At 47.5% G+C, this 21,131-nt stretch overlaps 1 protein-coding gene across 1 annotated transcript; it reads left to right on the top strand.

Moving 5' to 3' along the window:
* Nucleotides 1–218: 218 nt before the first annotated feature.
* On the top strand, nt 219–20,137 carry EIF4ENIF1 (eukaryotic translation initiation factor 4E nuclear import factor 1). Its single transcript, XM_054392885.1, has 19 exons — nt 219–245; nt 772–895; nt 4,012–4,085; nt 4,874–5,001; nt 5,538–5,833; nt 6,389–6,590; nt 7,748–7,923; nt 9,825–9,960; nt 10,281–10,460; nt 12,336–12,565; nt 13,263–13,334; nt 13,677–13,860; nt 14,787–14,866; nt 15,141–15,280; nt 15,464–15,548; nt 15,885–16,017; nt 17,074–17,412; nt 17,630–17,809; nt 18,323–20,137. Exons 2-19 carry the CDS (start codon nt 776–778, stop codon nt 18,538–18,540), a joined length of 2,973 nt encoding a protein of 990 aa, XP_054248860.1. The 5' UTR covers nt 219–245; nt 772–775; the 3' UTR covers nt 18,541–20,137.
* The last annotated feature ends 994 nt before the right edge of the window (nt 20,138–21,131 follow it).

The following is a 21,131-nucleotide window of genomic DNA, read 5'->3' as shown; positions in this document are numbered from 1 at the left end:
AGAGACAGAGTCGGGCGAATAGGGAGAAGGCGCGCGAGCCAGCGCGGAGGGGGCCGGAGCCGCGCGAACGGAGGCGGGCGGGGGACGACGCCGGCCCAGTGCGCGTGTGGAGCGTCACGGGGGGCGAGCGCGGCGCAGGGGGAGCGGACAGGGACCGAGCGGAGCTGGTGGCCGGGAGCAGGAAACGCCGCGGGCGGCGGTAAGGCCTTCGGCGGAGCGCTGTCGGGAAACCCGCCACCGGCGCGGTGAGTACGAGCGCCTGGGCGCAGGACTTTGGGGTGGTGGGGCCGCCGGTGCAGGTGAGGATCCGCTGAGTCACCTGCCCCGCCGCCGTCCTCCTCGGCTCCCATGCTTTGGGACGGGGCCTCGGCCGCGCCGCGATGCGATGCCCACGCCGCCACGCGAGTGGAGCCCGTTCTCTCGGGGCGTCGCGGAGTACGAGGGGTGTCCTGGCAGCTCTGTTTCTCCTGGCCCGGGCGCTCCGCACCCCTTTCTCCCGGTCGTCCCCAACGGAGGGATCTTTGTTGCGTTAGAGCTGCTTAAGGGCTGGGCTGCCGTCCCAGGGTAGGGGGCGGCTCCGGCCACGGGTCGGGTGTTTGGAAGAGAAGCCGCATGGCTCGAACAGGGGAAGCTGCGAGTAGGAAAACGGTACAGGTGGGGAACTTATCTTTGAGCTGTTGTGTCTGGGTGTTAAATAGGCTGAAGCTGGAAAGAAAATGCACTTGCTGGAAACGTGCATCTCAATCGATCGCTTGGTTTTGTGTTCATTAGGTCCATGGTCAAAGGCTTTGCAGTAACCATGGATAAAAGAGGAGGTGTAACAGAAACTGAAAATGGTGATGCCTTCCTGGAGCTGAACAGAGTTACAACGAAATACCCACATCGCTACACAAAGGTTGGCTCTCTCCCTTTCCCTCTTGCAGTTGTGCATGAGGCTGTTGATAACAGAAGCACAGGTATGGCTGGAGGCTTCTGTGAGAGGAAGGCAGCAATGCAAAGGCTGAAAAGCCTTTGCCTGGGTTAGGGTTGGCAAGAGGGTATAAAACGAGTGACTTGTGAAGCATGGTGTAGCTGTGCAATCCTGTCTTGGGTACACTCCTGATTCCCACCACCTTATTTCAATATCTAAGCACCCACAGCGTGTGCTGTGGAGAGATTATGATAAAGTATGTTGTTCTACCAGCTTGCTCAAGCACTTGCACTTCATGGTGCTGACTTTCAGCAATGTTCCTCTAAGAACTTGACCAAAATGTTTCCTTCTAGTAGGTGCCACTTCCTTGGGGTGTGTAGCCCACCAGATTGTATCAGAAGCTTTCATGTGTTTACTGAGGTGCCTTCTGCAATCTTAAAATTGCTCCTATTTGGCTGCTGGAGGCCTAAGCACTTATGACTCCAGCCAGTGTGTAGTGTTAACAGTTTCACACAGGTGCTCTTGTTTAGCAGTGGTGCCTAATGGCACACATGAGGGGGAGAACAGCAACTGAATAGCTGGTGAAGAAAGATTCCTTTAGTACTAAGCGGGTTTGATATGCTTGTGGGTCTTAAGGTTCAAAAATTACTTGGGGTTTTGGTGCCACTGCTGGAATGTGGTTTTAGAAACTGTCTGTAGTGGTGGCTGATCTTCCCACTGCTGAAAGCTGTGGGAGCAGGTGGTCAGTGTTTTGTGGAAATTTAGGCACTTGGCAACAAATAGCCTGAAGTGTAAAACAGTGTGCTGGGGCTGACTGTGTTATCTTGAGGAGCTGGGAACTGTTAGCTTCCTGGGAGGTTGTTTCTGAAAAGAAAAAAAATATATATTATTCTGGCTTTGCTCTGCTGAGATAGTAGGAGCCAGCTTCTTTTAACTAGGCATCAACAACAAGCCATGGGCTTCAGAGCTGGCAAAGCTTATGTGGGAACCTTGTTCTAACTTCCTAGGAAAGCTGCACCCTTAAGCTTCTCAGATGCAAAGTATATTATTGTTCAGACCTTGTTATTCCATTAACTGTAAAGTGAAGGAGAGGAGCTGGCTTTAAACTTTTGCTGGAAAAGTGTCATCTGTACTCAGTCTTGCCCAGGTTCACTCAGGGGTAGTGTCTGAATGCAGCTTCAATTTCTCCTTGCTTTTGGGGCAGTATTCAGCTAGTGCTGGTGGTAGCCCTGCATGAAAATCAATATATTTAGAGCTTCAGTTTTGTTAATTCAGAACCCATAGTTTCTGATCTGTATAAAGTTGCAAAACTAGTGCCAAAAGGCATCCAGTCTTGTTTAGCTGTGGGTTTCCAAGAAGTTTAAAATCAAGAATCACCAGAAATCAATCTGTTAAAATACCTTGCATCATATGGGTTGTTTGTTTTTTGGTTTACAAGTAGCATTCTAAATGTAGCTGGTTCAAGGTGTTCAAGTAATCAGCACTGTAAAACATTTGCACATGATCCAGTTTCTGCTTGTTAAGGATGGGAGGACTACTGAGGACATGTGCTGCTGATTTGGATGCTGATCTTCTTTTAACAGTTTGTTGATTTACTGTTGGGAAGAAAACAATCTGTTCATCCTATGGATCCTTAACAGCTAAACAGGCTTCCCCTCTCACTTGAAAGTACTAGTGTGTGAGTCAAAAAACAGAACACAGCGTGGAAGCACCAGGGCTACTCTGCCCTATGTGAGTGTTACATGGTCCAAGTTCCAACTGGTTCTGTGGAAGCTTTTGCTCCACCGGTGCACAGACAGGGAGCAATTCAAATGTTCCTCACTTCAGTGCAGGAATTGTGATAGAGCCTGGGTGGGAGCCTCTGGATTCCCTCATGGCCAGCAGCATGGTCAGCTCCAGGTCTGGTGGTGGCTTGTGCTGTCAGTGCTAGTGATAGCTGCATCAGGGTGTGATACTGTTACAGCACCAATGCTCCTCCTAGATCAGGGTTTATTTTGGGAAGCTGTGGGCAGAGAGGCCAGTCCCCTTCCTTTAATGGAACTCTTTGTTGAAGGCTACTCCAGATTGATGCTTGGAGGTGTGTATGTGTGTGCACATGAAGGTTTTGTCCAGCTACCAAGCTGCCATCTAGAATCTTTCAAGTATCAAGCTCCTGTGTCTAATGAACCGATTTTAATCGCATGGAGAAAATTATGTAGGAGCTCTAGAGGATACTGTGTTCTTGGGAAAAGGTGAAGATGTTTCCTCCTTCAGATCTGTGGTGTCTGCTGTTAAGATTTCTTTCTGTTCCAGCTGCCCACTGATTTCTGTACAGTTCTGAATCAGTTCAGTGGGAGTGAGATGGACTGGAGAAAGTTAATCTAGGGAGAATTAGTAAGTTTAATTAGAAATGTGCATCTTGACTACAGCCAAATTAATGCTGATCCAAAGCACTGATGGGCATGCCAATAAGAATGCTTTTTAAATGCAGCAGACTGAGGGGAGGCTGTAGATTGATCACTTGTCTCCTCAGGGGTGTGCTATAGTAAACTAAGGTCTGTTTGAAAGTGATAGAAAGTGGGAACACTGAAGTAATCACTCAGCATAGATTTGGTGTTGAGTAATGTGGGTAATTGTATAACATACATTTAGATGTCTTGGGCCTGGTGGCAGTCAGAAATGACAAGCTTGGCTGGAGTTTCCAGATCTGCATTAGTAAGTAATGCTAATTCTTACATAGCATTAAACAGAGCAGTCTTGATTCTATCTTGGGCTTACTAGCTCTGGTATCAGTGATACCTGTCTGGCTGATAAGCTGACCTGTCCAGGGAAGTGGATAGGTAAAGGTGTGATGTGAACAACCTGTGATGTGTTAAGAAGGAATGAACCTCACCTCATAAGGCTTCACACGAGTGTGTGGTGGCCAAAGGTATCAGAAGTGACAACCTTGTTGTCTAATGTCAGCTTTTCACTGCAGTGTCACAGGAAATGAAACTGCTTACTGGGAACCTTGGGTTGCCAGGGTAAAACACTAAACTGAACGTGCAATCTGGAAGAGATCTTTTGGGTCACTTGAAACCTTGTCTGAGTGAGAACTGTAACTAACTTCTTGCTTTTTCTAGGAGGAGCTGTTGGATATTAAAGAGCGTCCCTACTCTAAGCAAAGACCTTCTTGTCTTTCTGAAAAATATGACAGGTATTTTCCTGATTGTACCCAAACTGTAGATACTTCTTTGGAAATAAAAATTTGAATTGCAAAAAGTTTAGCTAGGAAGTGCATTTGTAGTGATGCAAAATGAACATGCTCCAGAGCTGAGTGTGTGGCAGTGTGTTCAGGTATACTCATCTACTAAGAAAGGCCTAACGCTCTAGCTAGGACTTTTGTGCTTTTGAACAAAGTCTAACATGACATTCAGCAGAAAATAACTTCATATCACATAAGTCTTCCAGACTTGCAGGACATACTTCCAATAATACAGGTTTTTGTATAGCACAGACTGACTAGATCATGTTGCAGCGAGTTGACTTGATGGGTGACTCTCCCATGTTGACAGTGTACCTTGTTTAACAACTGAAGTGAGTGTTGATGGCTTGTTGGTAAGCTTGCTAAGGAGCAGTATTTGACTAGCCAGATAACCTCACTTTCATACTTGCACAGTAAACATTTTCTGAGTGCTTCCAAAGAGTGTGCTATGATCTGGTTGAGCTGGTTTTCAGTGTACCAAGCTTCAGTAACTAGTGGGACAACAGGGCTGTGTGGTGTTCCTTTTATAATCTGACACTGGGTGTTGTATTACTTAATGCTACAGAAGGGGTCCAGAAGCATGCCAGGGATGAGGGAATAAGGGCAAATATTTATTTAGAGGGTGGGTAGAGATGTTTCACTGGTGCAGATTGCTAGTCACTGAACTCTAGGTTTTCAGCAGCAGTACTGTGAATAATAGACTACAAGTAGCAACCAATACTGCAATTTTATTTTCATAGTGATGGTGTCTGGGACCCAGAGAAGTGGCATGCATCTCTGTATCCGAGTTCAGGAAGAACCTCACCAGTGGAGAGCTTTAAAAAAGACTTGGATTCAGACCGGACCTCTCTCATGCGCAGGATAGTTGGTGAGTGTGCTTCCAGCCCAGACTCAGCACTGCCCACAGGCTGTTGGCAAGACCTTTCCTTTGGGATACCACCAGTAAGGCTGAAGAAAGTCTCTGGGAATTGTTTGCATAGAATAACTGTTAAGGAAACCTTGGCTGCTTTGACGATGGTTCCTGCTATTGTGGTGACTGTGAGAACACACTGAGGCAGCAGTCAGCTTCTCCCCTACAGCACTGGCTTTGTAAAGAGCCACAGAAGAGTGCAAGGGCAGAGGACAGCTTCCCTCCAGTTCAGGGCTGAGTCCTTGGGAGGTCTGCAGTGGGAAAACAGGTGCTTTCCAGAAGCCTGCACGAATTCCTCCTTATCTTGCTGTAAATAGGATTGTTTTCCTCAGAGCTTCCTGTGCTCTTGGCTAGGCTGGCCTCAGAAAACTTGGGAGTGTTCGCCAGAAGGCCGTGAGACAGCACCAAGGATGAGCAGGAGGCTGATGTACAAATAACTTGGGTGTGTCTGTTAACACATTGCATTCAGTCTTTGTGTGGCCTTTGACTTGCAGATCCCAGGGAGCGAGTGAAAGAAGATGACTTGGATGTGGTTTTAAGTCCGCAGAGGCGAAGCTTTGGCGGTGGCTGCCACGTGACGGCGGCAGTCAGCTCACGGCGCGCTGGCAGCCCGCTGGAGAAGGAGAGCGATGGCGTCCGTGTCATCGGGGGCCGCAGGATCGGCAGCGGGAGGATCATCTCTGCTCGGAACTTTGACAAGGACCACAGGGGTGCTGAGAAAGACCTGCGGGACCCTAGGGACCTGAGGGACCGTGAGCGTGACAGGGACTACAAGGACAAGCGCTTCAGGGTGGGTTCCTTGCCTGGCTGCTTGGGGACCCTGCATCAGGGGCAGGGTGACTTGCAGAGCAGCTGTGTTCTGTGCAGGCAGGCTGCTGCTTTAGAAGTGCCTCTATGGTGTAAAGGGTGAGCACTTGGTGCTTCAAAATCTTAGGTGTCAGTCATTTGGGCAGCTCACCTGGGATGCAGCTCATGTGGTTACCTCACAAGCACTGCCTGTGGTAGGCAAGGTGTTCAAAGGAGCGGTAGTTTGTGTGGTTCTTGACCTAGTCCTTGTCAGTGAGCATTGTCTTTAACCTCAGCAGAAGCTTCCCATGCTTTCAGGCTTTATTTTTTAAGGAGGAACCACTAGCCTACCTCAGGATACAAAGCTGGGTTTATGCAGGCACTTGCAACCTTCAGTGTAAGGAAGCAAACTCAGCTGTGAAGTTTAAAACATCAAAACTTGCTGAGCTGGCTGTGCAATAAACCTTTAAGCTCAGAACAGGTGTTCCTCCTGGAGGTCAGGGAGGGATCTTATGAAGCTGCATCTTCACAGTTAAATGTTTTTAACCCTCTGCTTCAGAGGGAGTTTGGTGACAGCAAGCGTGTCTTTGGGGAGCGGAGGAGGAACGACTCATACACGGAGGAGGAACCAGAGTGGTTCTCTGCTGGCCCCACCAGCCAGTCCGAAACCATTGAGCTCACAGGCTTCGATGACAAGATTCTGGAGGAGGACCACAAGGGGAGGAAACGGACACGGCGTCGCACTGCCTCCCTGAAAGAGGGTAATGGCCTACTGGCCTGGTGTGCTGTGGGGGGGGTGTAGGGGTGCTGGTTGGCAAGCCAGGCCTGTGTAGAGTAATGGAATTTACCAACTTTGATCTTACGTTTGCCTGGCTTTTGGGTCATCCTGAAGCACATGATGTAATTTCCATGACTGATCTGCACATGGCAGGGATGTTGGAGTGGATGATCTTTGAGGTCCTTTCCAACTTAAGCCGTTCTATGATCTTTCAGGTTGCAAATTCCTTTAAATGATAAAATAGTTCTTTCTTTTTCCTTTTTTTTTTTCCTCCAAAAAAAATGAGAGGTTTGAGGGGAAAAAAAGGGCTGAGAGGCTGGGGGAAAACTCTCCCTTGTATGGATGCTGAGTGATATCAGGAATTTGTAGGCTATTAGAAGTGTCTTGTCCATCTCTGCATCCTGCTGGGTGCAAAAGGTTTGGTTTAAGCTCATTTTCTGACGGACTTGGAATGTGGGTGGGTTTTTTTGGGTGGGTTTTTGGGGTTGGTTGGTTGTTTTTTTTTTTTTCTTACAGTAAAGATGAAGATTAGGAACCCTGAACTGGGCATACAGCTACCAGCAGTACAGCTGGGAGCTGAGTTTGGAGCCTGGCTTTGTCTGCAGTCACTGGACTTCAAGTCTACAGTTATTACCGCTGCAAAAGCTCTAGTGTCAACTTCTAGGGCAAGAGAAGATTATTTCTTAATGCTAGAAATACCCCAGGTGGACACAGTTCAGGTGTAGTTGTGTGTTCCCTGAACTGAAATGTGGCAGTTTCAAGCAGAGCAGTTTCATACTTGTGTCACAGCTGCTTTTGCAGCAGCAGCCATGCAAGCTTTTGAGTCCTTTTTTGAGACTAGCTGTATCTGCCTGGCATGACAGAACATCTGGGATGTTCTGTGTGCTTCCTGGGTTGAGCAGCAGGTCCTTGTTTACATGTGGTTCCTTATTTTCCTGATATCTAGGTAGTCATAACAGACTAGAAACTCTCAGCTAGGGGTCATAGTTAGGGCAGACTGCAGCCAGCACAACGACTAGTGAAACATCACAGGTTTGGTCCTGTGCTTCTGATTCCTGGGCAAGTGCCTGGGGTATCAGACACTGTTCCCACTGGAAAGCAAGTTCAGTGACTCAGCAACCAATTGGTTTTCTTTTTAAGGGATAGAGTGCAATGGTGGAGTGGCAGAAGAGGACGAGACACAAACTGTCCTCGCCAGTGAGACTCCAGCAGATCAAGAAGTCCCTAGGGAAGCTGTATTACAGGAACCAGCTCCAGGAGAGTTTGACTTCAATGAGTTCTTCAATTTGGATAAAAGTGTTCCTGGCCTGGCTTCGGTGAGGCTGTTTGGGTTTTACATCTGGCTGTATTTATGGGAAGCATTTTTGCTGCTGCTGCTTTCATTGGAAGCTAGAACTCCTTGCTTTGTGAAAGGTGCTTCATGCAGTAAGTCCAAGATGAGCTTGCAGAGGCTTAGCTTTTTAGTGTTAGGAAGTTACTTAGCCCAGTTGAACTCAATGATCTTAAAGGTCTTTTCCAACCTGAACTAACCTGATTGTGTGATTCTGAAGCATTGTCCTTGGGCCTGCCTCCGTCTCCAAAGCCAGTGTGTGAGGCAGACCAGCTGACTGCTGTTCATTTCTTTTCATCATTACCTCAAGGCTCAGAACTGGTGTCCTGGGTGGATCTTCTGTGGAAGTATTCCAGATGTGTTCAGAGAAGAGTCTCTGTATGAATTAGCATAGCTGAGAACAACCTTCTGCAGTGAGGTCTGGGCATCACAGCACCTTGGCATGCTTTTAACATGAAGGTATAGCAGGGCCAGCAAGTATTGACTGAGCATGGGCCTGATACATAACCTGCTGATGTTTCTATTCTGACCTGTCCATCAGTAGGGAAAGCAGCCATTCTTGCCTGTTCTAGGTGCTGTAACTGATGAGTAGAATAGAACTGGAGTTAAAAGGCTTTCTGTTGTAGAAAGGGAAACGCGTAGGGTTTTGTACAAGCCCAAACAGACTTGATCTGCAGGTTTGCCCAAGAGAATCCTGAGCTGGCAGGAGAGACACAGTGGAGAGTTTGTTCTACTAAACTGATGCTGATGTCTTTGGACCTGATAGTGATTTTTTTTTCTTCAGCACGCCTGCAAGATGCTGACTCCCTTCAGAAGCAAGGAATTCCCAAGCCATGATGCAGTACCTGCTGCTGAAGCTGCAATGAGCAGATGCTTTGTCTGGTTCAGACCCAGCAGTGTTCTTTCTTTGCATTGCTGCTGTCTGTGCCAAGTCATCCAGCACATTTGTGCCCTTCCTGACATGATGCCCTTAATTCTTCTAATGTGATTGATTCAATCAAACCCAAATGGATCAATGCTATCTTGGTTTAGCTGCTGGAAGTCTTGTTGGGTGCCCCTTGTTTGAGTTTCTCTGGCAGAAGAAAACTGTTCTTTTGCCTGTGTGCTGCATGCTGAAGCTGCATCTGTGCCTATAGGCCAGGCTTTGAACTGGATGCTTTTTAGCAAGACAGAAGTACTGCACCATTTTTAAAGTGCTTGTAATGATTAGCAGGGTAAATAGCTGCTGTAAAATGCAGTATCCTCAGACTGTGAGGTGCTGCATAGTGACCTTAGCTCTGTCTGGAGGGAGAGCTGCTAGCTGCCAGTGCTTTGCTGATGACAGTCTCTCTTCTTCCCAGAATGGTTCAGCATATGCAGTGCAAGCAGGCAGCCCTCAGCTACTGGCCTTCTGCCTTAGCCCTTGTAGGGTGCTCACAAGGCAGGGAGTGGTCTGTGATTCATTCCAGGCATTGTCCTTGGCTAGTGCTGGAACTGAACTGAATTACGATGGCAAAAAACTCAGTGAATCTGGAGTGCTGCCTCTGTACAGTGACAGGGCCAAGCCTTGAGCCATCTGAGCGTTGCCTGTTCTTGGAATTCGATTTCATTCTTGTGGCAAATGCTTCTCACTTCTGGCACGTGCAATTGAAAATGGTGTGGTTGGTGGGCTTTGGATGCTCAGATGAAGCTGTTCCACACTGGTTGGTGGCAGTACCAAATGTGTGGTGGGTTATGCTGACTAGACAAATGCTGCCATATTGCAAGGCAAAAAGCAGTTCAAAGCTTGCAGACTCTGGGAGCCACATCTGGTTGCCTGCAGCAGAAGAATCTTAGTTGCAGAGTGAAACCTCTCCAATGTTGCTGATCTTGCTCCTGTTAAGATGATGTTTTTTTCTCACAACCTAGATGATAGAAGATGTGCTGGGGGAAGGCTCAGTGTCTGCCAGCAGGTTCAGCAGATGGTTTTCTAATCCCAGTCGTTCTGGAAGTCGGTCAAGCAGCTTGAGATCTACACCACATGAGGAACTGGAGAGGCTAGCAGGTAAGACTTCAGGACAATGCAGGGCCAGAGGTCCTCCTTCCATATTCCTTCCTACTCCTTCAGTAAGAACATGGCAGCCCAAAGCTTCAGGACACTGAGTTCTCCCACAGTTGTACGGGGCATTCTTTTGGAGGCTGAGTAAGCAGCTCTTTGATAAATGTTCCAGTCGTGCTTCCTGGTGACTTTCCAGCTGGCCTTGGGCAAGGGGTGTGAGGCAGAGCTTTGCAGTGCCATGGCGAGATTGGTTACTGGTGTGTGGTCATCTGGAGACCTTGGGTTGGTGAACTGATGTTGCAGTGCTCCTGGTTTTGCTGTTTCAGGTCTAGAGCAAGCCATTCTCTCCCCTGGCCAGAACTCTGGAAACTACTTTGCTCCCATTCCATTGGAAGACCACTCTGAAAACAAAGTGGACATCCTAGAAATGCTACAGAAAGCCAAAGTGGACTTAAAACCTCTTCTCTCAAGTCTTTCAGCCAACAAGGAAAAGCTTAGAGAGAGCAGTAAGTGCCTCTTCAGATGTTGTTGAGTTCTTGTGATGCAGAATCTCAAGGAAAGAGGCTTGGTGTTCTGGAGGCCTCAACTGCCAAGGCCAGGAGTAGGAAGTGGTGTAGGTTTACTGATGCTACTGAAAACCCATTATCAGATCTCAGCTGTGCCAATATCATCACTGATTCTTCTCATCCTGATCACAGGATGACATCAGGACTATCAGAGCACTTTGCTGGCCAGTGATAATAATAAGTTAAGATTATGCAAATCTTGATGGGAGTTTCCAGCGTTGGCTGAGGCATGAACTTCTCATGCTGGAGACCAGTGATGTCAGCTCTGAAGCTGGCATTTGAACTCTGGCTTTACCGAAGCCTTGGTGTAAGTCATTCTTGCAAGCATCTGCAATGGATCACGTTGATCCATTTAGGCTTCAGTATACAAAAGATGAAGAGTGGCCTGAGGATGGAAGTGTTGTCAAATGCATGCTGTAAGGTTGAGCTTCCCAAGGCTGTTCCAGGGAGCTTAGTTAGAATTCCCTTGCTAGCATCAGCTGTTCTGAATAGAGGTTAAGGCTGACTTTAAACCTCATGTTTGAGGGCACCTCCAAGGTAGGGATTTGCATGTCTGGGTCCATAGCATGCATGGAGGGTGCAGGGTGCATGTATTCTTGGAAACCTGAAGGTCTGGCTCTGAATCTGCTTCTCTTTGGCAAGCAGCATGTATTGCCATGTAAACTGGACTGAATCAGATGCTACTCTTGGGGGTGAAGTGGCTAGGAAGGAAAGCATTTGAGCACTGCAGGTATTCCCAAGCATCCGTTCTGGGAGCAGGGAGTGCTGGGTAACGTGGAGAACTTCTCCTTAATTGGACTTCAGTAGAACTTAAGTCTCTTCTGTGTTCTTAGTCTGACTTTCCTACTAAAAGCTTTTAAAACTTGGATCCTCACAAGCCAAGGATGAAGGGATAAAAAAAATCCTGTGGAAGCTTCCATTTGTTCCAAAGTTCCTCATGTGGGCTCTGTATTCCCATAAAATGTTGCACAGCTCAAGAGTTGCAGAGTTCTCAGGGCAGTTCCTCTCTACCAGCATCATCTTTTTTCCTCATGCTCCATGCTGCATGTCTGCATCATTGCTGCTTTTCTCCACCCTCTTGCCCAAATTTCTAGTAAATCTTACTACTTTGGCCCATCATCTGCTACAGCATCTCATGGCATGCTCCTGTCTCTTCTGCCTTTGCTCTTAAGATGTCTTGTGATGTGTGTTAGCTGGTCCATAAAGCATGTCTATCCTTGATGTCAGGTGCCAACAGGTGTGTGTGGATGCAGAGAGGATGAGAGTGTTGCTGAACACTTGTACCTTATTTGGGGTGTGCCAGGGAAGTCTCTCTGTGGTGGCTTTAATTTCTAAGAAAGAAAATCTCCTTCAAGCTCCCTGCACACCAAAGAGTGTGTGTGTGTGTGTCTCCAGAGGATCTGGAGTTTCCAGGTATGTATTCTCTGCTCAGGAGAGCTGCAGACAGTTAGCCATCACTTACATGGTGCTGTAAGATCCTCTGGTCTCCTGGAGTATGAGACAGAGGGAGCTTTCCCAGTTGGCAAAGAACAAATGTCAGATGAATATTCTTTATTAGGAGCAGAAGAAGTATGTAAAATGTGGTAAGAGCATGTCCTGGAGGATAAAAGCTGATGAGAACCTGTCAGTTGAAACCTAAGCATGTTCTTGTGGAGTCTTGCATGGCAGCGCTCCTGAGCTGGGAGCTAGAAGAGCAATCTGAGCAAGCTTTTGGCTGTTCCTTACTCTCAAGCTGTATTCGATGCCTGCCCAAGAACTTTTAGCTCACCTGCTAACAGAACCATGGTTTACCAGGTGTTCTCCTGTGTTTCTCAGCACATTCAGGAGTTGTACTTTCAGTGGAAGAAGTTGAAGCTGGGCTAAAAGGCCTGAAAGTGGACCAACAGGGAAAACTTGGCACTCCATTTATGGCTGAGCAGATGGAGGACGCCTTGAATGTCGCTGGCTCCAGGCAGATCAAGAAAGATGGAGACATGACTGCGTTCAACAAACTGGTCAGCAGCATGAAAGCCAGTGGCACTTTGCCTTCACAGCCCAAAGTCAATGTGAGTAGCAGATACCTGGCTCTTCTGAACTAAGTTGGTTCTCTGACCTGGAAAGCCCTTCCACAGTCCTGGTAGCAGTGAGCCATGACTGGCTATGGCAGCAGCAGGCTGAGTTTAGCCTTCCATTTGGAATATTGCTGCTTGGAGGGGAAAGTAAGGGAGCTGCTTTGGTCATTTATTCCCCAGCCAAAGTAACTGAAGTAGAGCTTTCTTCACTTCAGGGTTCACTGGGTTCATTTCATGTTAAATTTCTGAAAGCCCCAGAACTCTGAAGTCAGATAACTGCCCCCTTGGAAGTGGACCTGTATGAAGGTCTAGTCCTGCTGATGGATATCTAGCCTTGGAGACTAAATGCTAGCCCCAGAAAAGATCCTGTGTAATGAATAGGCTGAATGTTGTACTGCAGAGGATGCTTTGGTTAGTTTCTGAGATTCTGCTGTGCTTGAGCTGACCATGTCTGGACTTTTTGTACTGAAAACATGCACATCTAGCAAAGGGACTGTCTGGATGACAGACCTCAGCCTACTCTTTACAGGATACTCACCAGTGTTAGTTCAGTGGCTGCCTTCGTGCTGCTGTTGAACAGGACCACAGAGCTCTGCTTTTAATGGGACAGGTGGAAGTATTTGTCACAGACATCAGGTTGTCTGTTACCTGCATCTCAGTAAGCATCAACTTACTGTTTTCATTTTCTTAGCAGAGCCTTGAGAGCCACCTAATGTCACCTCCAGAGATGCCGAGTCAGCCTCTGTCAAAGAATATTCTGCAGGTACTCTGTGGGGGGAAGTGCTTTGAAGCATAGCCTCAGTGGGAAGGCAAAAGTTACCTGAACACAGGGCATTTAAGGCAGCCTTGTGGCATCAGCAGTCAGACTGCAGAGAAGGAGCTATGCACTAGGTAATTCGCTTAGAAATGTCTCTGGTCATGCTATTTCTCATGATCACAACTTGACAAGCCTGGCCAAGTGCCTGATTCTAAGGGCAATCCAGAAGTGGTGTCTAGCTGCACAGGTGTCCCTTGTCTATGACTGGCAGCCTGCAGTGCAGTGGAATGGGCTGGGTGGTACAGGCTGAGCACATGCTGTGAATGTTCTTGCATGGCTTATTCCTAGGAACTTCTTGGGCCACCCATTACCAGACCTGCTTCATCAAACGTCTTAAGTGGCCTGATAGGTGGTTTGGAACCTGGAGCCTCTTTACTGCCGCAGAGGACACCTTCTCCCCCCATCCCCCCTGTGTTCCCAGCTCGAGCTGCTTCTGCAGATTACCTGCGCCACAGAATATCATCACCCATTGGTGAGTGGGGGGTGTGGGAGCTACCCCCCCAGCAGAATGGGAGAATTGCCCCCAGAATGAATCACCAGACTAGCTCAGAAGGTTTGGAAGCGAATGAAGCTGTATTTACAAAGGACCCCCTTGAATTGTTTCCAGACCCCTCTACACAGTCCAGGGGACTGCTTGCAGCCTCCTGTCCCCCTCCTTCCTTTCTCAGTACCTCACAGACACAATCTACACTGGCAGAAGGTCAGGAAAGAGATAAGGGAGCAATGCAAGAGCAGAGATTGCAGAGAGAAGCAGCAAAAAGATAAATTGTTTATGCAGCTAACTTTTATCCTCATTAGCAAACCAATGGGATTATGTCAACCCTATCATTATTTTTCTTTTGTATCCAATGGCCAATTTAATTTAGTTTTTACTCCAATATTTCCAGAAAGTATGTGTTCTTGTTTACAGTTATGAAGCTTAGCTTTAAACTGTAACAGTGAAGGCTGGCTGAGAAGCCAGGGGAGTACTTATTGCTGGAGCTTCTTGTGAAGGGTGCTTCATAGAACAGGAATTTGCTGGCACTTGGTGGGTACCTCAGTCATTGTCTGCCTCTTGTGCAAGATGTTTGTTTATTTTACTAGTCTCCAATGCTAAGCTCACCTCCAAACAATGTCTCTGGTGGCTCAGCTTGGCATCCCAGTGAGTGCTCATGTGCAGGAATGGGCTCAGCTGCTCTGAAAAGCTCATTTGCAGGGACTGCTTGGCCATTTCTATTGCAAAACACTCCGTAGCCTCCCTGGAGCTCTCCAACCTAGTGGTCTGTGTAGACTTCAGGGATGAGCTGTGCCTTAAAGGAATCCTTAGTCCATGTGGAACTTGTTGATTAGGACTGTGTACTGTGTGTGGTGAAAGAAACCTTCAGTCCTTTTCAACCAGAGCTGTTGAATGTTCCTTAGGTTTTGGACAAGGTTCTCAGCAATTGCTTGGTGATCCATTTCCAGGTGTAAGGAAGCCCATGAGTCCAGTTGCTGCACAGGTGAGATTGAATGCTGCTTGTTTGATGTGTATTCATCTCAGGGTGCTATAGAACCAGCTGGTGGAAGCATGTGCCAGCTGTGGCATTCAGCTGTCTCTGCTTAATGCAGTTCACTGGGGTTGAGGATGGAAAGCCTGATTTGGTACAGCCTCAAAACCTCATTGCAGACACTTTGTGAAGAATTTGGTAGCTACAGCAGTAAATCTTCAGTATCTTTGAAAAAAAACAACCAAAGCCAAGCTTTATTTGTTTGGGTTTTGTACAACTCTTGCAGATGAGTCCCTTGGAAATGCAGCAAGCTGCCCTGGAGGGACTGGCACTGCCACATGACTTAGCCATACAGGCAGCAAACTTCTACCAGCATGGGTTTAGTAAACCACAAATAGACAAAAGCAGAGATGGCTACAGGAACAGGTGAGTCTGACTGGAGTGTGAGTAGTACACTGTCAAGTGATTTTTTTTTTTTTTTTTTTTGAGTGCTGTCTTTTACTGGATATTTGCACTAATTGCTCAGCTTGGGTTGGTTCTTGGCAATACTGCCTTTGGCTCTGTGCCAAGAGTAGAGCTGCTGCTTACTGACCTATTGTCTGTTAACAGGCAGCAACGAGTGACAAAGTCTCCTGCCCCAGGACACAGAGGCAATGCTTCTTCTCCAGCCCCTGCAGCATCCATCACCAGCATGGTAAGTACCTGATGCACACTGATGGCAGCAGAAGCTGTGAGACTGTCTGCAGTAACTAGATTACAGCAGCTGTGATTGGTGGGAGAGGGGGGGAGGCCACAGGAGTGAATTAGTCAGGTTACTGCTGGTCACTTGAAAGAAAGAATTGCACTTCATGCTCACTGAATGCCTTCACTTTGGCATAGAGGCTTTGCTGACCACTGTCTTCTCCAAAACCAAAGCAGTACCACTGGTATTGCCTTGACCTGGTCTTCTAAAACCCTGTGAAGATAGCTATGAAAACTCAGGCTCTGGTGTGTTGGTACTGAAATTTGCTCCTTGTGTTGTTCTCTGCAGCTGTCTCCTTCCTTCACACCTACCTCTGTGATTCGCAAGATGTACGAGAGCAAGGAGAAGAGCAAAGAGGAGCCAGTTCCAGGAAAAATGAAAGTTGGGGATAGCAAAGATGAAAATCAGAGGCCAAATGAAGGTATTGTAATGGCTTTAAGATAGACATGAGATTTGGAGTAGAATTCAAGAGCTTCAGCAGACATGCTCAGGCTAACTTTAGACATTCCCGGTTTGTGGAAATGAGAGTGTAGAAATGAGTCTACTAAGAGAGGAAGCGTCAGAGCTATAGAGAGGAGATTCTGCCAGGTGCAGTCTTCAGCAGTGTTTGGTTTCAATCCTTTTTTAGCTTTTCTATCAATTCATGAGCAGTAGTGAGTCTAAGAGGCCTGGACCAAAACTGTTTGCTGAACAAGCTTTTTACTTCTAATGCTTTTGGATCTCTGCACCAGCAGTGACAACCCTCTGGAGACCTCTTAACTGAACAATTAGAGCTGAAAGCAGTCAAGCTTTTAACTGTAGCATATGAAGGAAGCATTTAGTCACCCCAGCTGATATCAGTGGCTATCAGAAGGAAGTGTTCAACACCAGTGGCCTGACCCAGAAAGATGGAAGTTGCTGGGACATTGCACTTAAGTGCTGAGGGCTACAGAGGCAGCTTGCAGGCCCTGGTGTGCAGCTGACTTCTTCCTTGGAGCACCCCAGCTGGCAGCAGATGATTCTAGGGCATTTCAGGCTCTAACTGATCTACTTTTGTGGAAGTAGCTTCTTGAGGTGCTTTAGTGTTCCAAATCTTGCTAAGCAGGTGTTGGACAGAAGGCTGCTGCTAACCCCTGGACACATCTAAACTGAAAAACCACTCTAGGCTGGATTTGCAGCACAACTCCAAATTATCCTGTCTAGGGAGGATCCTTTGTACCTCTTGTCATCTTTTGGGACTGGCTCATCCATGCTGCCAGCTCAACATTTCTAAAAGAGGAGAAATAAAGTGTAGTTACTGCTGATTCTGTCCTAATTTAAGCTTGTTTGCAAATTTAGCCAAAAGTCTCCAGGAAATAAGATGTTTACTGTGGAGTAGATGGCTACAGTTCAGCCAGTCCCAATGTCCAGCTAGCAAATCCAGTCATTAGCTGTGATTTTTTTCCATAGGTAGTCTCTAGCTGTGGACTGTAATAGGTATACTCAATTCTAGCTACAGATAACCTACTGTTTAGTTGTGTGGACAATGCAGATCAAGAAACTTTGCCCACCTTAGGTACCAAACTACCTGCACTGCAGCGTTCTGCATGTTCCACACCTCTTACCCAAGCAAATCGTTGCACCAAAGAGCAAGACTACAGGCCTAAGTCAACTGGTAGAAAGACTCCTACAATGGCCTCCCCTGTCCCAGGAGGCCCTTTCCTTCGTCCTGTTCATCAAGTACCCCTTGTTCCCCATGTGCCGATTGTACGACCTGCTCATCAACTGCACCCAGGACTGGTCCAGAGAATGCTGGCACAGGGGGTTCATCCGCAGCACCTTCCTCTGCTGCAAGCAGGTAATGCATACCCCTGAAGTTCCTGCATGTTCTCTGTGAGGCTGGCATGGTGGGGGACAGCACCAGCTGATGCCCTTCATGGGCCAGGTTGGTTGCATCAAAGCTTGCCTCTAAAACCAGGCAGGAAATTCCAGTCCCATCTAAAAGCACAAAAGCTTGGTTTGCTCTGAGTTTCTTATGCTCAGCAGATGAGTGGTTTCCTTATCTTGTTCAACAGGTATGCTTCCTCCTGGAGTGGACCTTTCTCACTTGCAGGGAATATCTGCTCCCATCCTTGGTCAGCCTTTTTATCCACTACCAACGACAAGCCACCACATCCTGAATCCGCGTTCTGGGACACCTCTGCAGCTAGCGATGATGCAGCAGCAGCTACAACGATCAGGTAGGTGGGCAGCAGGCAGCAGTGAGTTGCAGGAGGCTGGGTGGCTGCTCCAGCCACTCTAGTTGTTGGCCCACAGCGGTGTGCTGTGCCAGCTGGAAGCTGCTTTAACTTGGGTACACAAAATTAGTGATTGCGGGTATCAGAGACTGTGGTCACTGCAGGCTTCTTCTGCCAGAAGGAAGTCCCAAGTGACAGATTTAGTCCCAAGGTAGATGCTGCTGTTGACAGCTCTCCTTCTGCAGCATGTGTGCAATCTCCTTCCAGTCCACCCACCTCTCTCAAACAAAATGCTGTTTGGTGCTGCTCTTCCAGTTAAACCCTGCATGGGTGTTGTCTAGACCTGGCAAGGGCAGGTGGTTTCTGGGAGTGCTGACAAACAAGCAAAGCTGAGACCTGGAATTCCCAGGGCTGATCAAATGAGTGAAAGCCATGTTCAGCCCTGCTTGCTCCAGGGCAGGGCTTGCTCCAGGGCAGACCTCAGTGTGGGTGAACATGCTACTGCACCTCTAATGGCTTCATATTCCACAGGCACTGGAGCACAAGGATCAGCTTCTGGTGCACAAACAGCCCCTCAGAATGTGCTGCCTCGGACTGGATTGTCCCATGGACACACAGCTGGCCCCAGCCAGAGGAGCGGCTCTCCAATTGGCCTTGCAAAATGGTTTGGATCAGATGTCTTGCAGCAGCCTCTCCCTTCCATGCCATCCAAAGTCATCAGTGTGGATGAACTAGAATTCCGGCAGTGAGCCGTGACCACTGGGTGGAACACTTCTATGATTCTTTAGACTGGATACAAATGTCCATAGTCAGGACTTCACCTCTGTTTGGTTTGGGGGGGCTTTTATTTTTTAGCACTCTGTGCAAGATTTGTTTTCGAGAGACTAAAGCACATGGCACCTGTCCTGGTCTCATGTCTGCATCAAGACTAAAGGATCCATTATGGCTTGAGTAGTGAAGCCTGAAGCAATGTAGATGCAAGACAAAGCCAGTTTAATCCTGGAAGTGTCTTTTTTTGTTGTTGTTTTTGTAAGATATGTGAATTAAGTGCTGATATTCTCTAGTGTAGAGGTAGCAGCTAAGGATTCCTCCTGCAGAAGACTAAATGTATAGACCCTTGTGTACAGACTTGTGTATAAACAATCTTTTGTACATACTCACCTAGAGTAGCCTTTTTGAATCCCTACAGCCTGTACATAAGAGTAGCTGATCAGAGTTGAGCTTTAGTTGTGCCTATGGTTTGGATCTTTCTCCATTGTACGTGTGGGACTTTCTTGGAGATTAAAGTTGCATATCCCAAGTGTGAGCCAACAGGATAAAGCTGCTTTGCCTTTTCTTGCTGCTCATCTCCTCCAGGCCTCCCTCTCACCTTCTGTTACATGGTGTGCACTCGGTGTAGCTGAGGTGTCAAAAAGCCCACATCCTACTGTCTGTCTAATAAAGGTCTGAGTCCTTGTCTGTGACTGCTGCCACCACAGGAGAGAATTGTGTAGTCTTTGAATAGCCCTGAGGATGGGACCTGCTACAGAAATGCTGATAAAGCCAGATCTTTGGTGTGCCATAAGCAAAGAGACTGGAGGTATCTCTGCACTAGTCAGAGGGCTGGTGCTGGTCTTTGTTTAGCTGCAGTGTTTTCCTCATTTTAATGTTTCAAACCAGTTACTAAAGGTCATCAAAATGGAGCCTTTGAATCCTCACCCTTCAACTCAGTCATATTTGTGGTCTGTTCTATGCTGCCTTCAGGTCTGTGTATGAAGGGAGTCCCAGGAGCTGCCCTCAGTCTAATTGCATCTCCTGATGCAATTACTGTGAACCTTGCCTTTGGAGTCTTGTCTGTGGCTTGAAAAGGGGAGGATGGGGTAGTTTTGTGATCTGACTGTTTGGTTTTAATATACTATGTTCCTTTTAAGCCTGTTTCACTTTCCTAACAGTTCTGTTCTCTTACATCCTTCTACTGCATGGTTCCTCACTTCACTTCTCGCTGGTGTTGGGTCTTAGTACTGCTGTCGTGTTCTCTCTAGCTTCGGCTATTGTGCTTTTAAAAGGTGAAAAGCAAAGCCAAACCTGTCATGTCCTTGCTCGCTCTTAGGTCTCACTGAACACAAAACCAGCAGCAGGAAAAAAAAAAAAAACACTTGCCTGTATTCTGACAATTGCCAGCATGCTGTGGTGGGTTTGTTTCAGTTGGGCAGAGACAGTGTTGTACAGAAATAGCAAGCTGAAAGCTCCAGCCTGGAATCTGTTGGGGGTCACTTGTAGTGGTTGTTCCAAAAGCAATCTGTGTAGAACATGCAATCACCAACTTGTCCTTGTAAGGTTGTTTTCATACTTTTTTAACTTGACACTTTCCTGGTGACATTCTGTAAATAAAGTTGATTCTACCAGCTGTCTGTATCCACTGCTCTTCACCTCAGCTATCTCCCACAGGAGGGGGGACTTGTTAGCACTGTTCTTGTGCAAGCAGAGCCCATGGTTTGAGTTGAACCTGCACCAACTGTCACTTTCACTTTCTTTTCCCTGGGGTCAGAGGACTGGTCTGCTTTGCTGAAGGTAACTTGGGCTTGCTCCCCAAAAACTCTTTGAGTAAGAAATGAGAGGGGAGGGTACTAGAACTCATAAAACTAACCAGCTCCAACAAAATGGTGACTGAGGTTCACTGTCTATGGCCTCCAACTTGCCCTTTCCACAGGAGGCTGACACCCACAGTTCCCACGCACTGCAGCTCACCTCTGCACTACTACTGTGTTGGACCTAGGACTTGGTTTGAACTCAGCCCCAAGCAGCCCACTTAAAACAGAGGGGTTTTCTCCTTCCCTCCTCACCAGCCCTCTGCCTGGGCAAAGGAGGACAAGAGCCTGGAAAGCTGAACTGTCAGTCAAGGACAACTGACTACTCTGTTGCAAGGCTCTCAGATCACACAAGGGGAAAACAAACCTGGAGGAAAGGTACCAGGGTCCACAGCAGACAGACCTGTGCAAAACTGCTGCTGCTGCATGCAAACCAGAACAGAAGAGACTAACCCCAGCCCAGAAACTGGAGAAGAAATACAAACCCCCTGAACAGGAACCTTCACAAGCTATAGAATACATCATGAGACCCCCATACCCTAGCCAACCCCTTTTCTGTCCTGTCACCATGCTGTAAGACGTGATCCAGCTTGGTCTGGTGCTGTGTGCCAGTGGGGCAGGGGTAACCCTGTTCCCCCACTCCCCATCCCTCCTAGTGGGGCTACTTGGCTTAAACCAATACAGAGCAGAATCAAGGCTTGAATCTTTTCTTACCAAGCTCAGTAACAACCTCTGTTGCAAGGAGTCAGCACTTGACTCAGTGTCTGAAATTA

The sequence above is a fragment of the Indicator indicator genome, chromosome 26 (assembly GCF_027791375.1).
Source record: "Indicator indicator isolate 239-I01 chromosome 26, UM_Iind_1.1, whole genome shotgun sequence".
Lineage (NCBI taxonomy): Eukaryota > Metazoa > Chordata > Aves > Piciformes > Indicatoridae > Indicator > Indicator indicator.
Note: the sequence above shows the minus strand (reverse complement) of the source record. Positions and strands in the feature narration are given on the sequence as shown.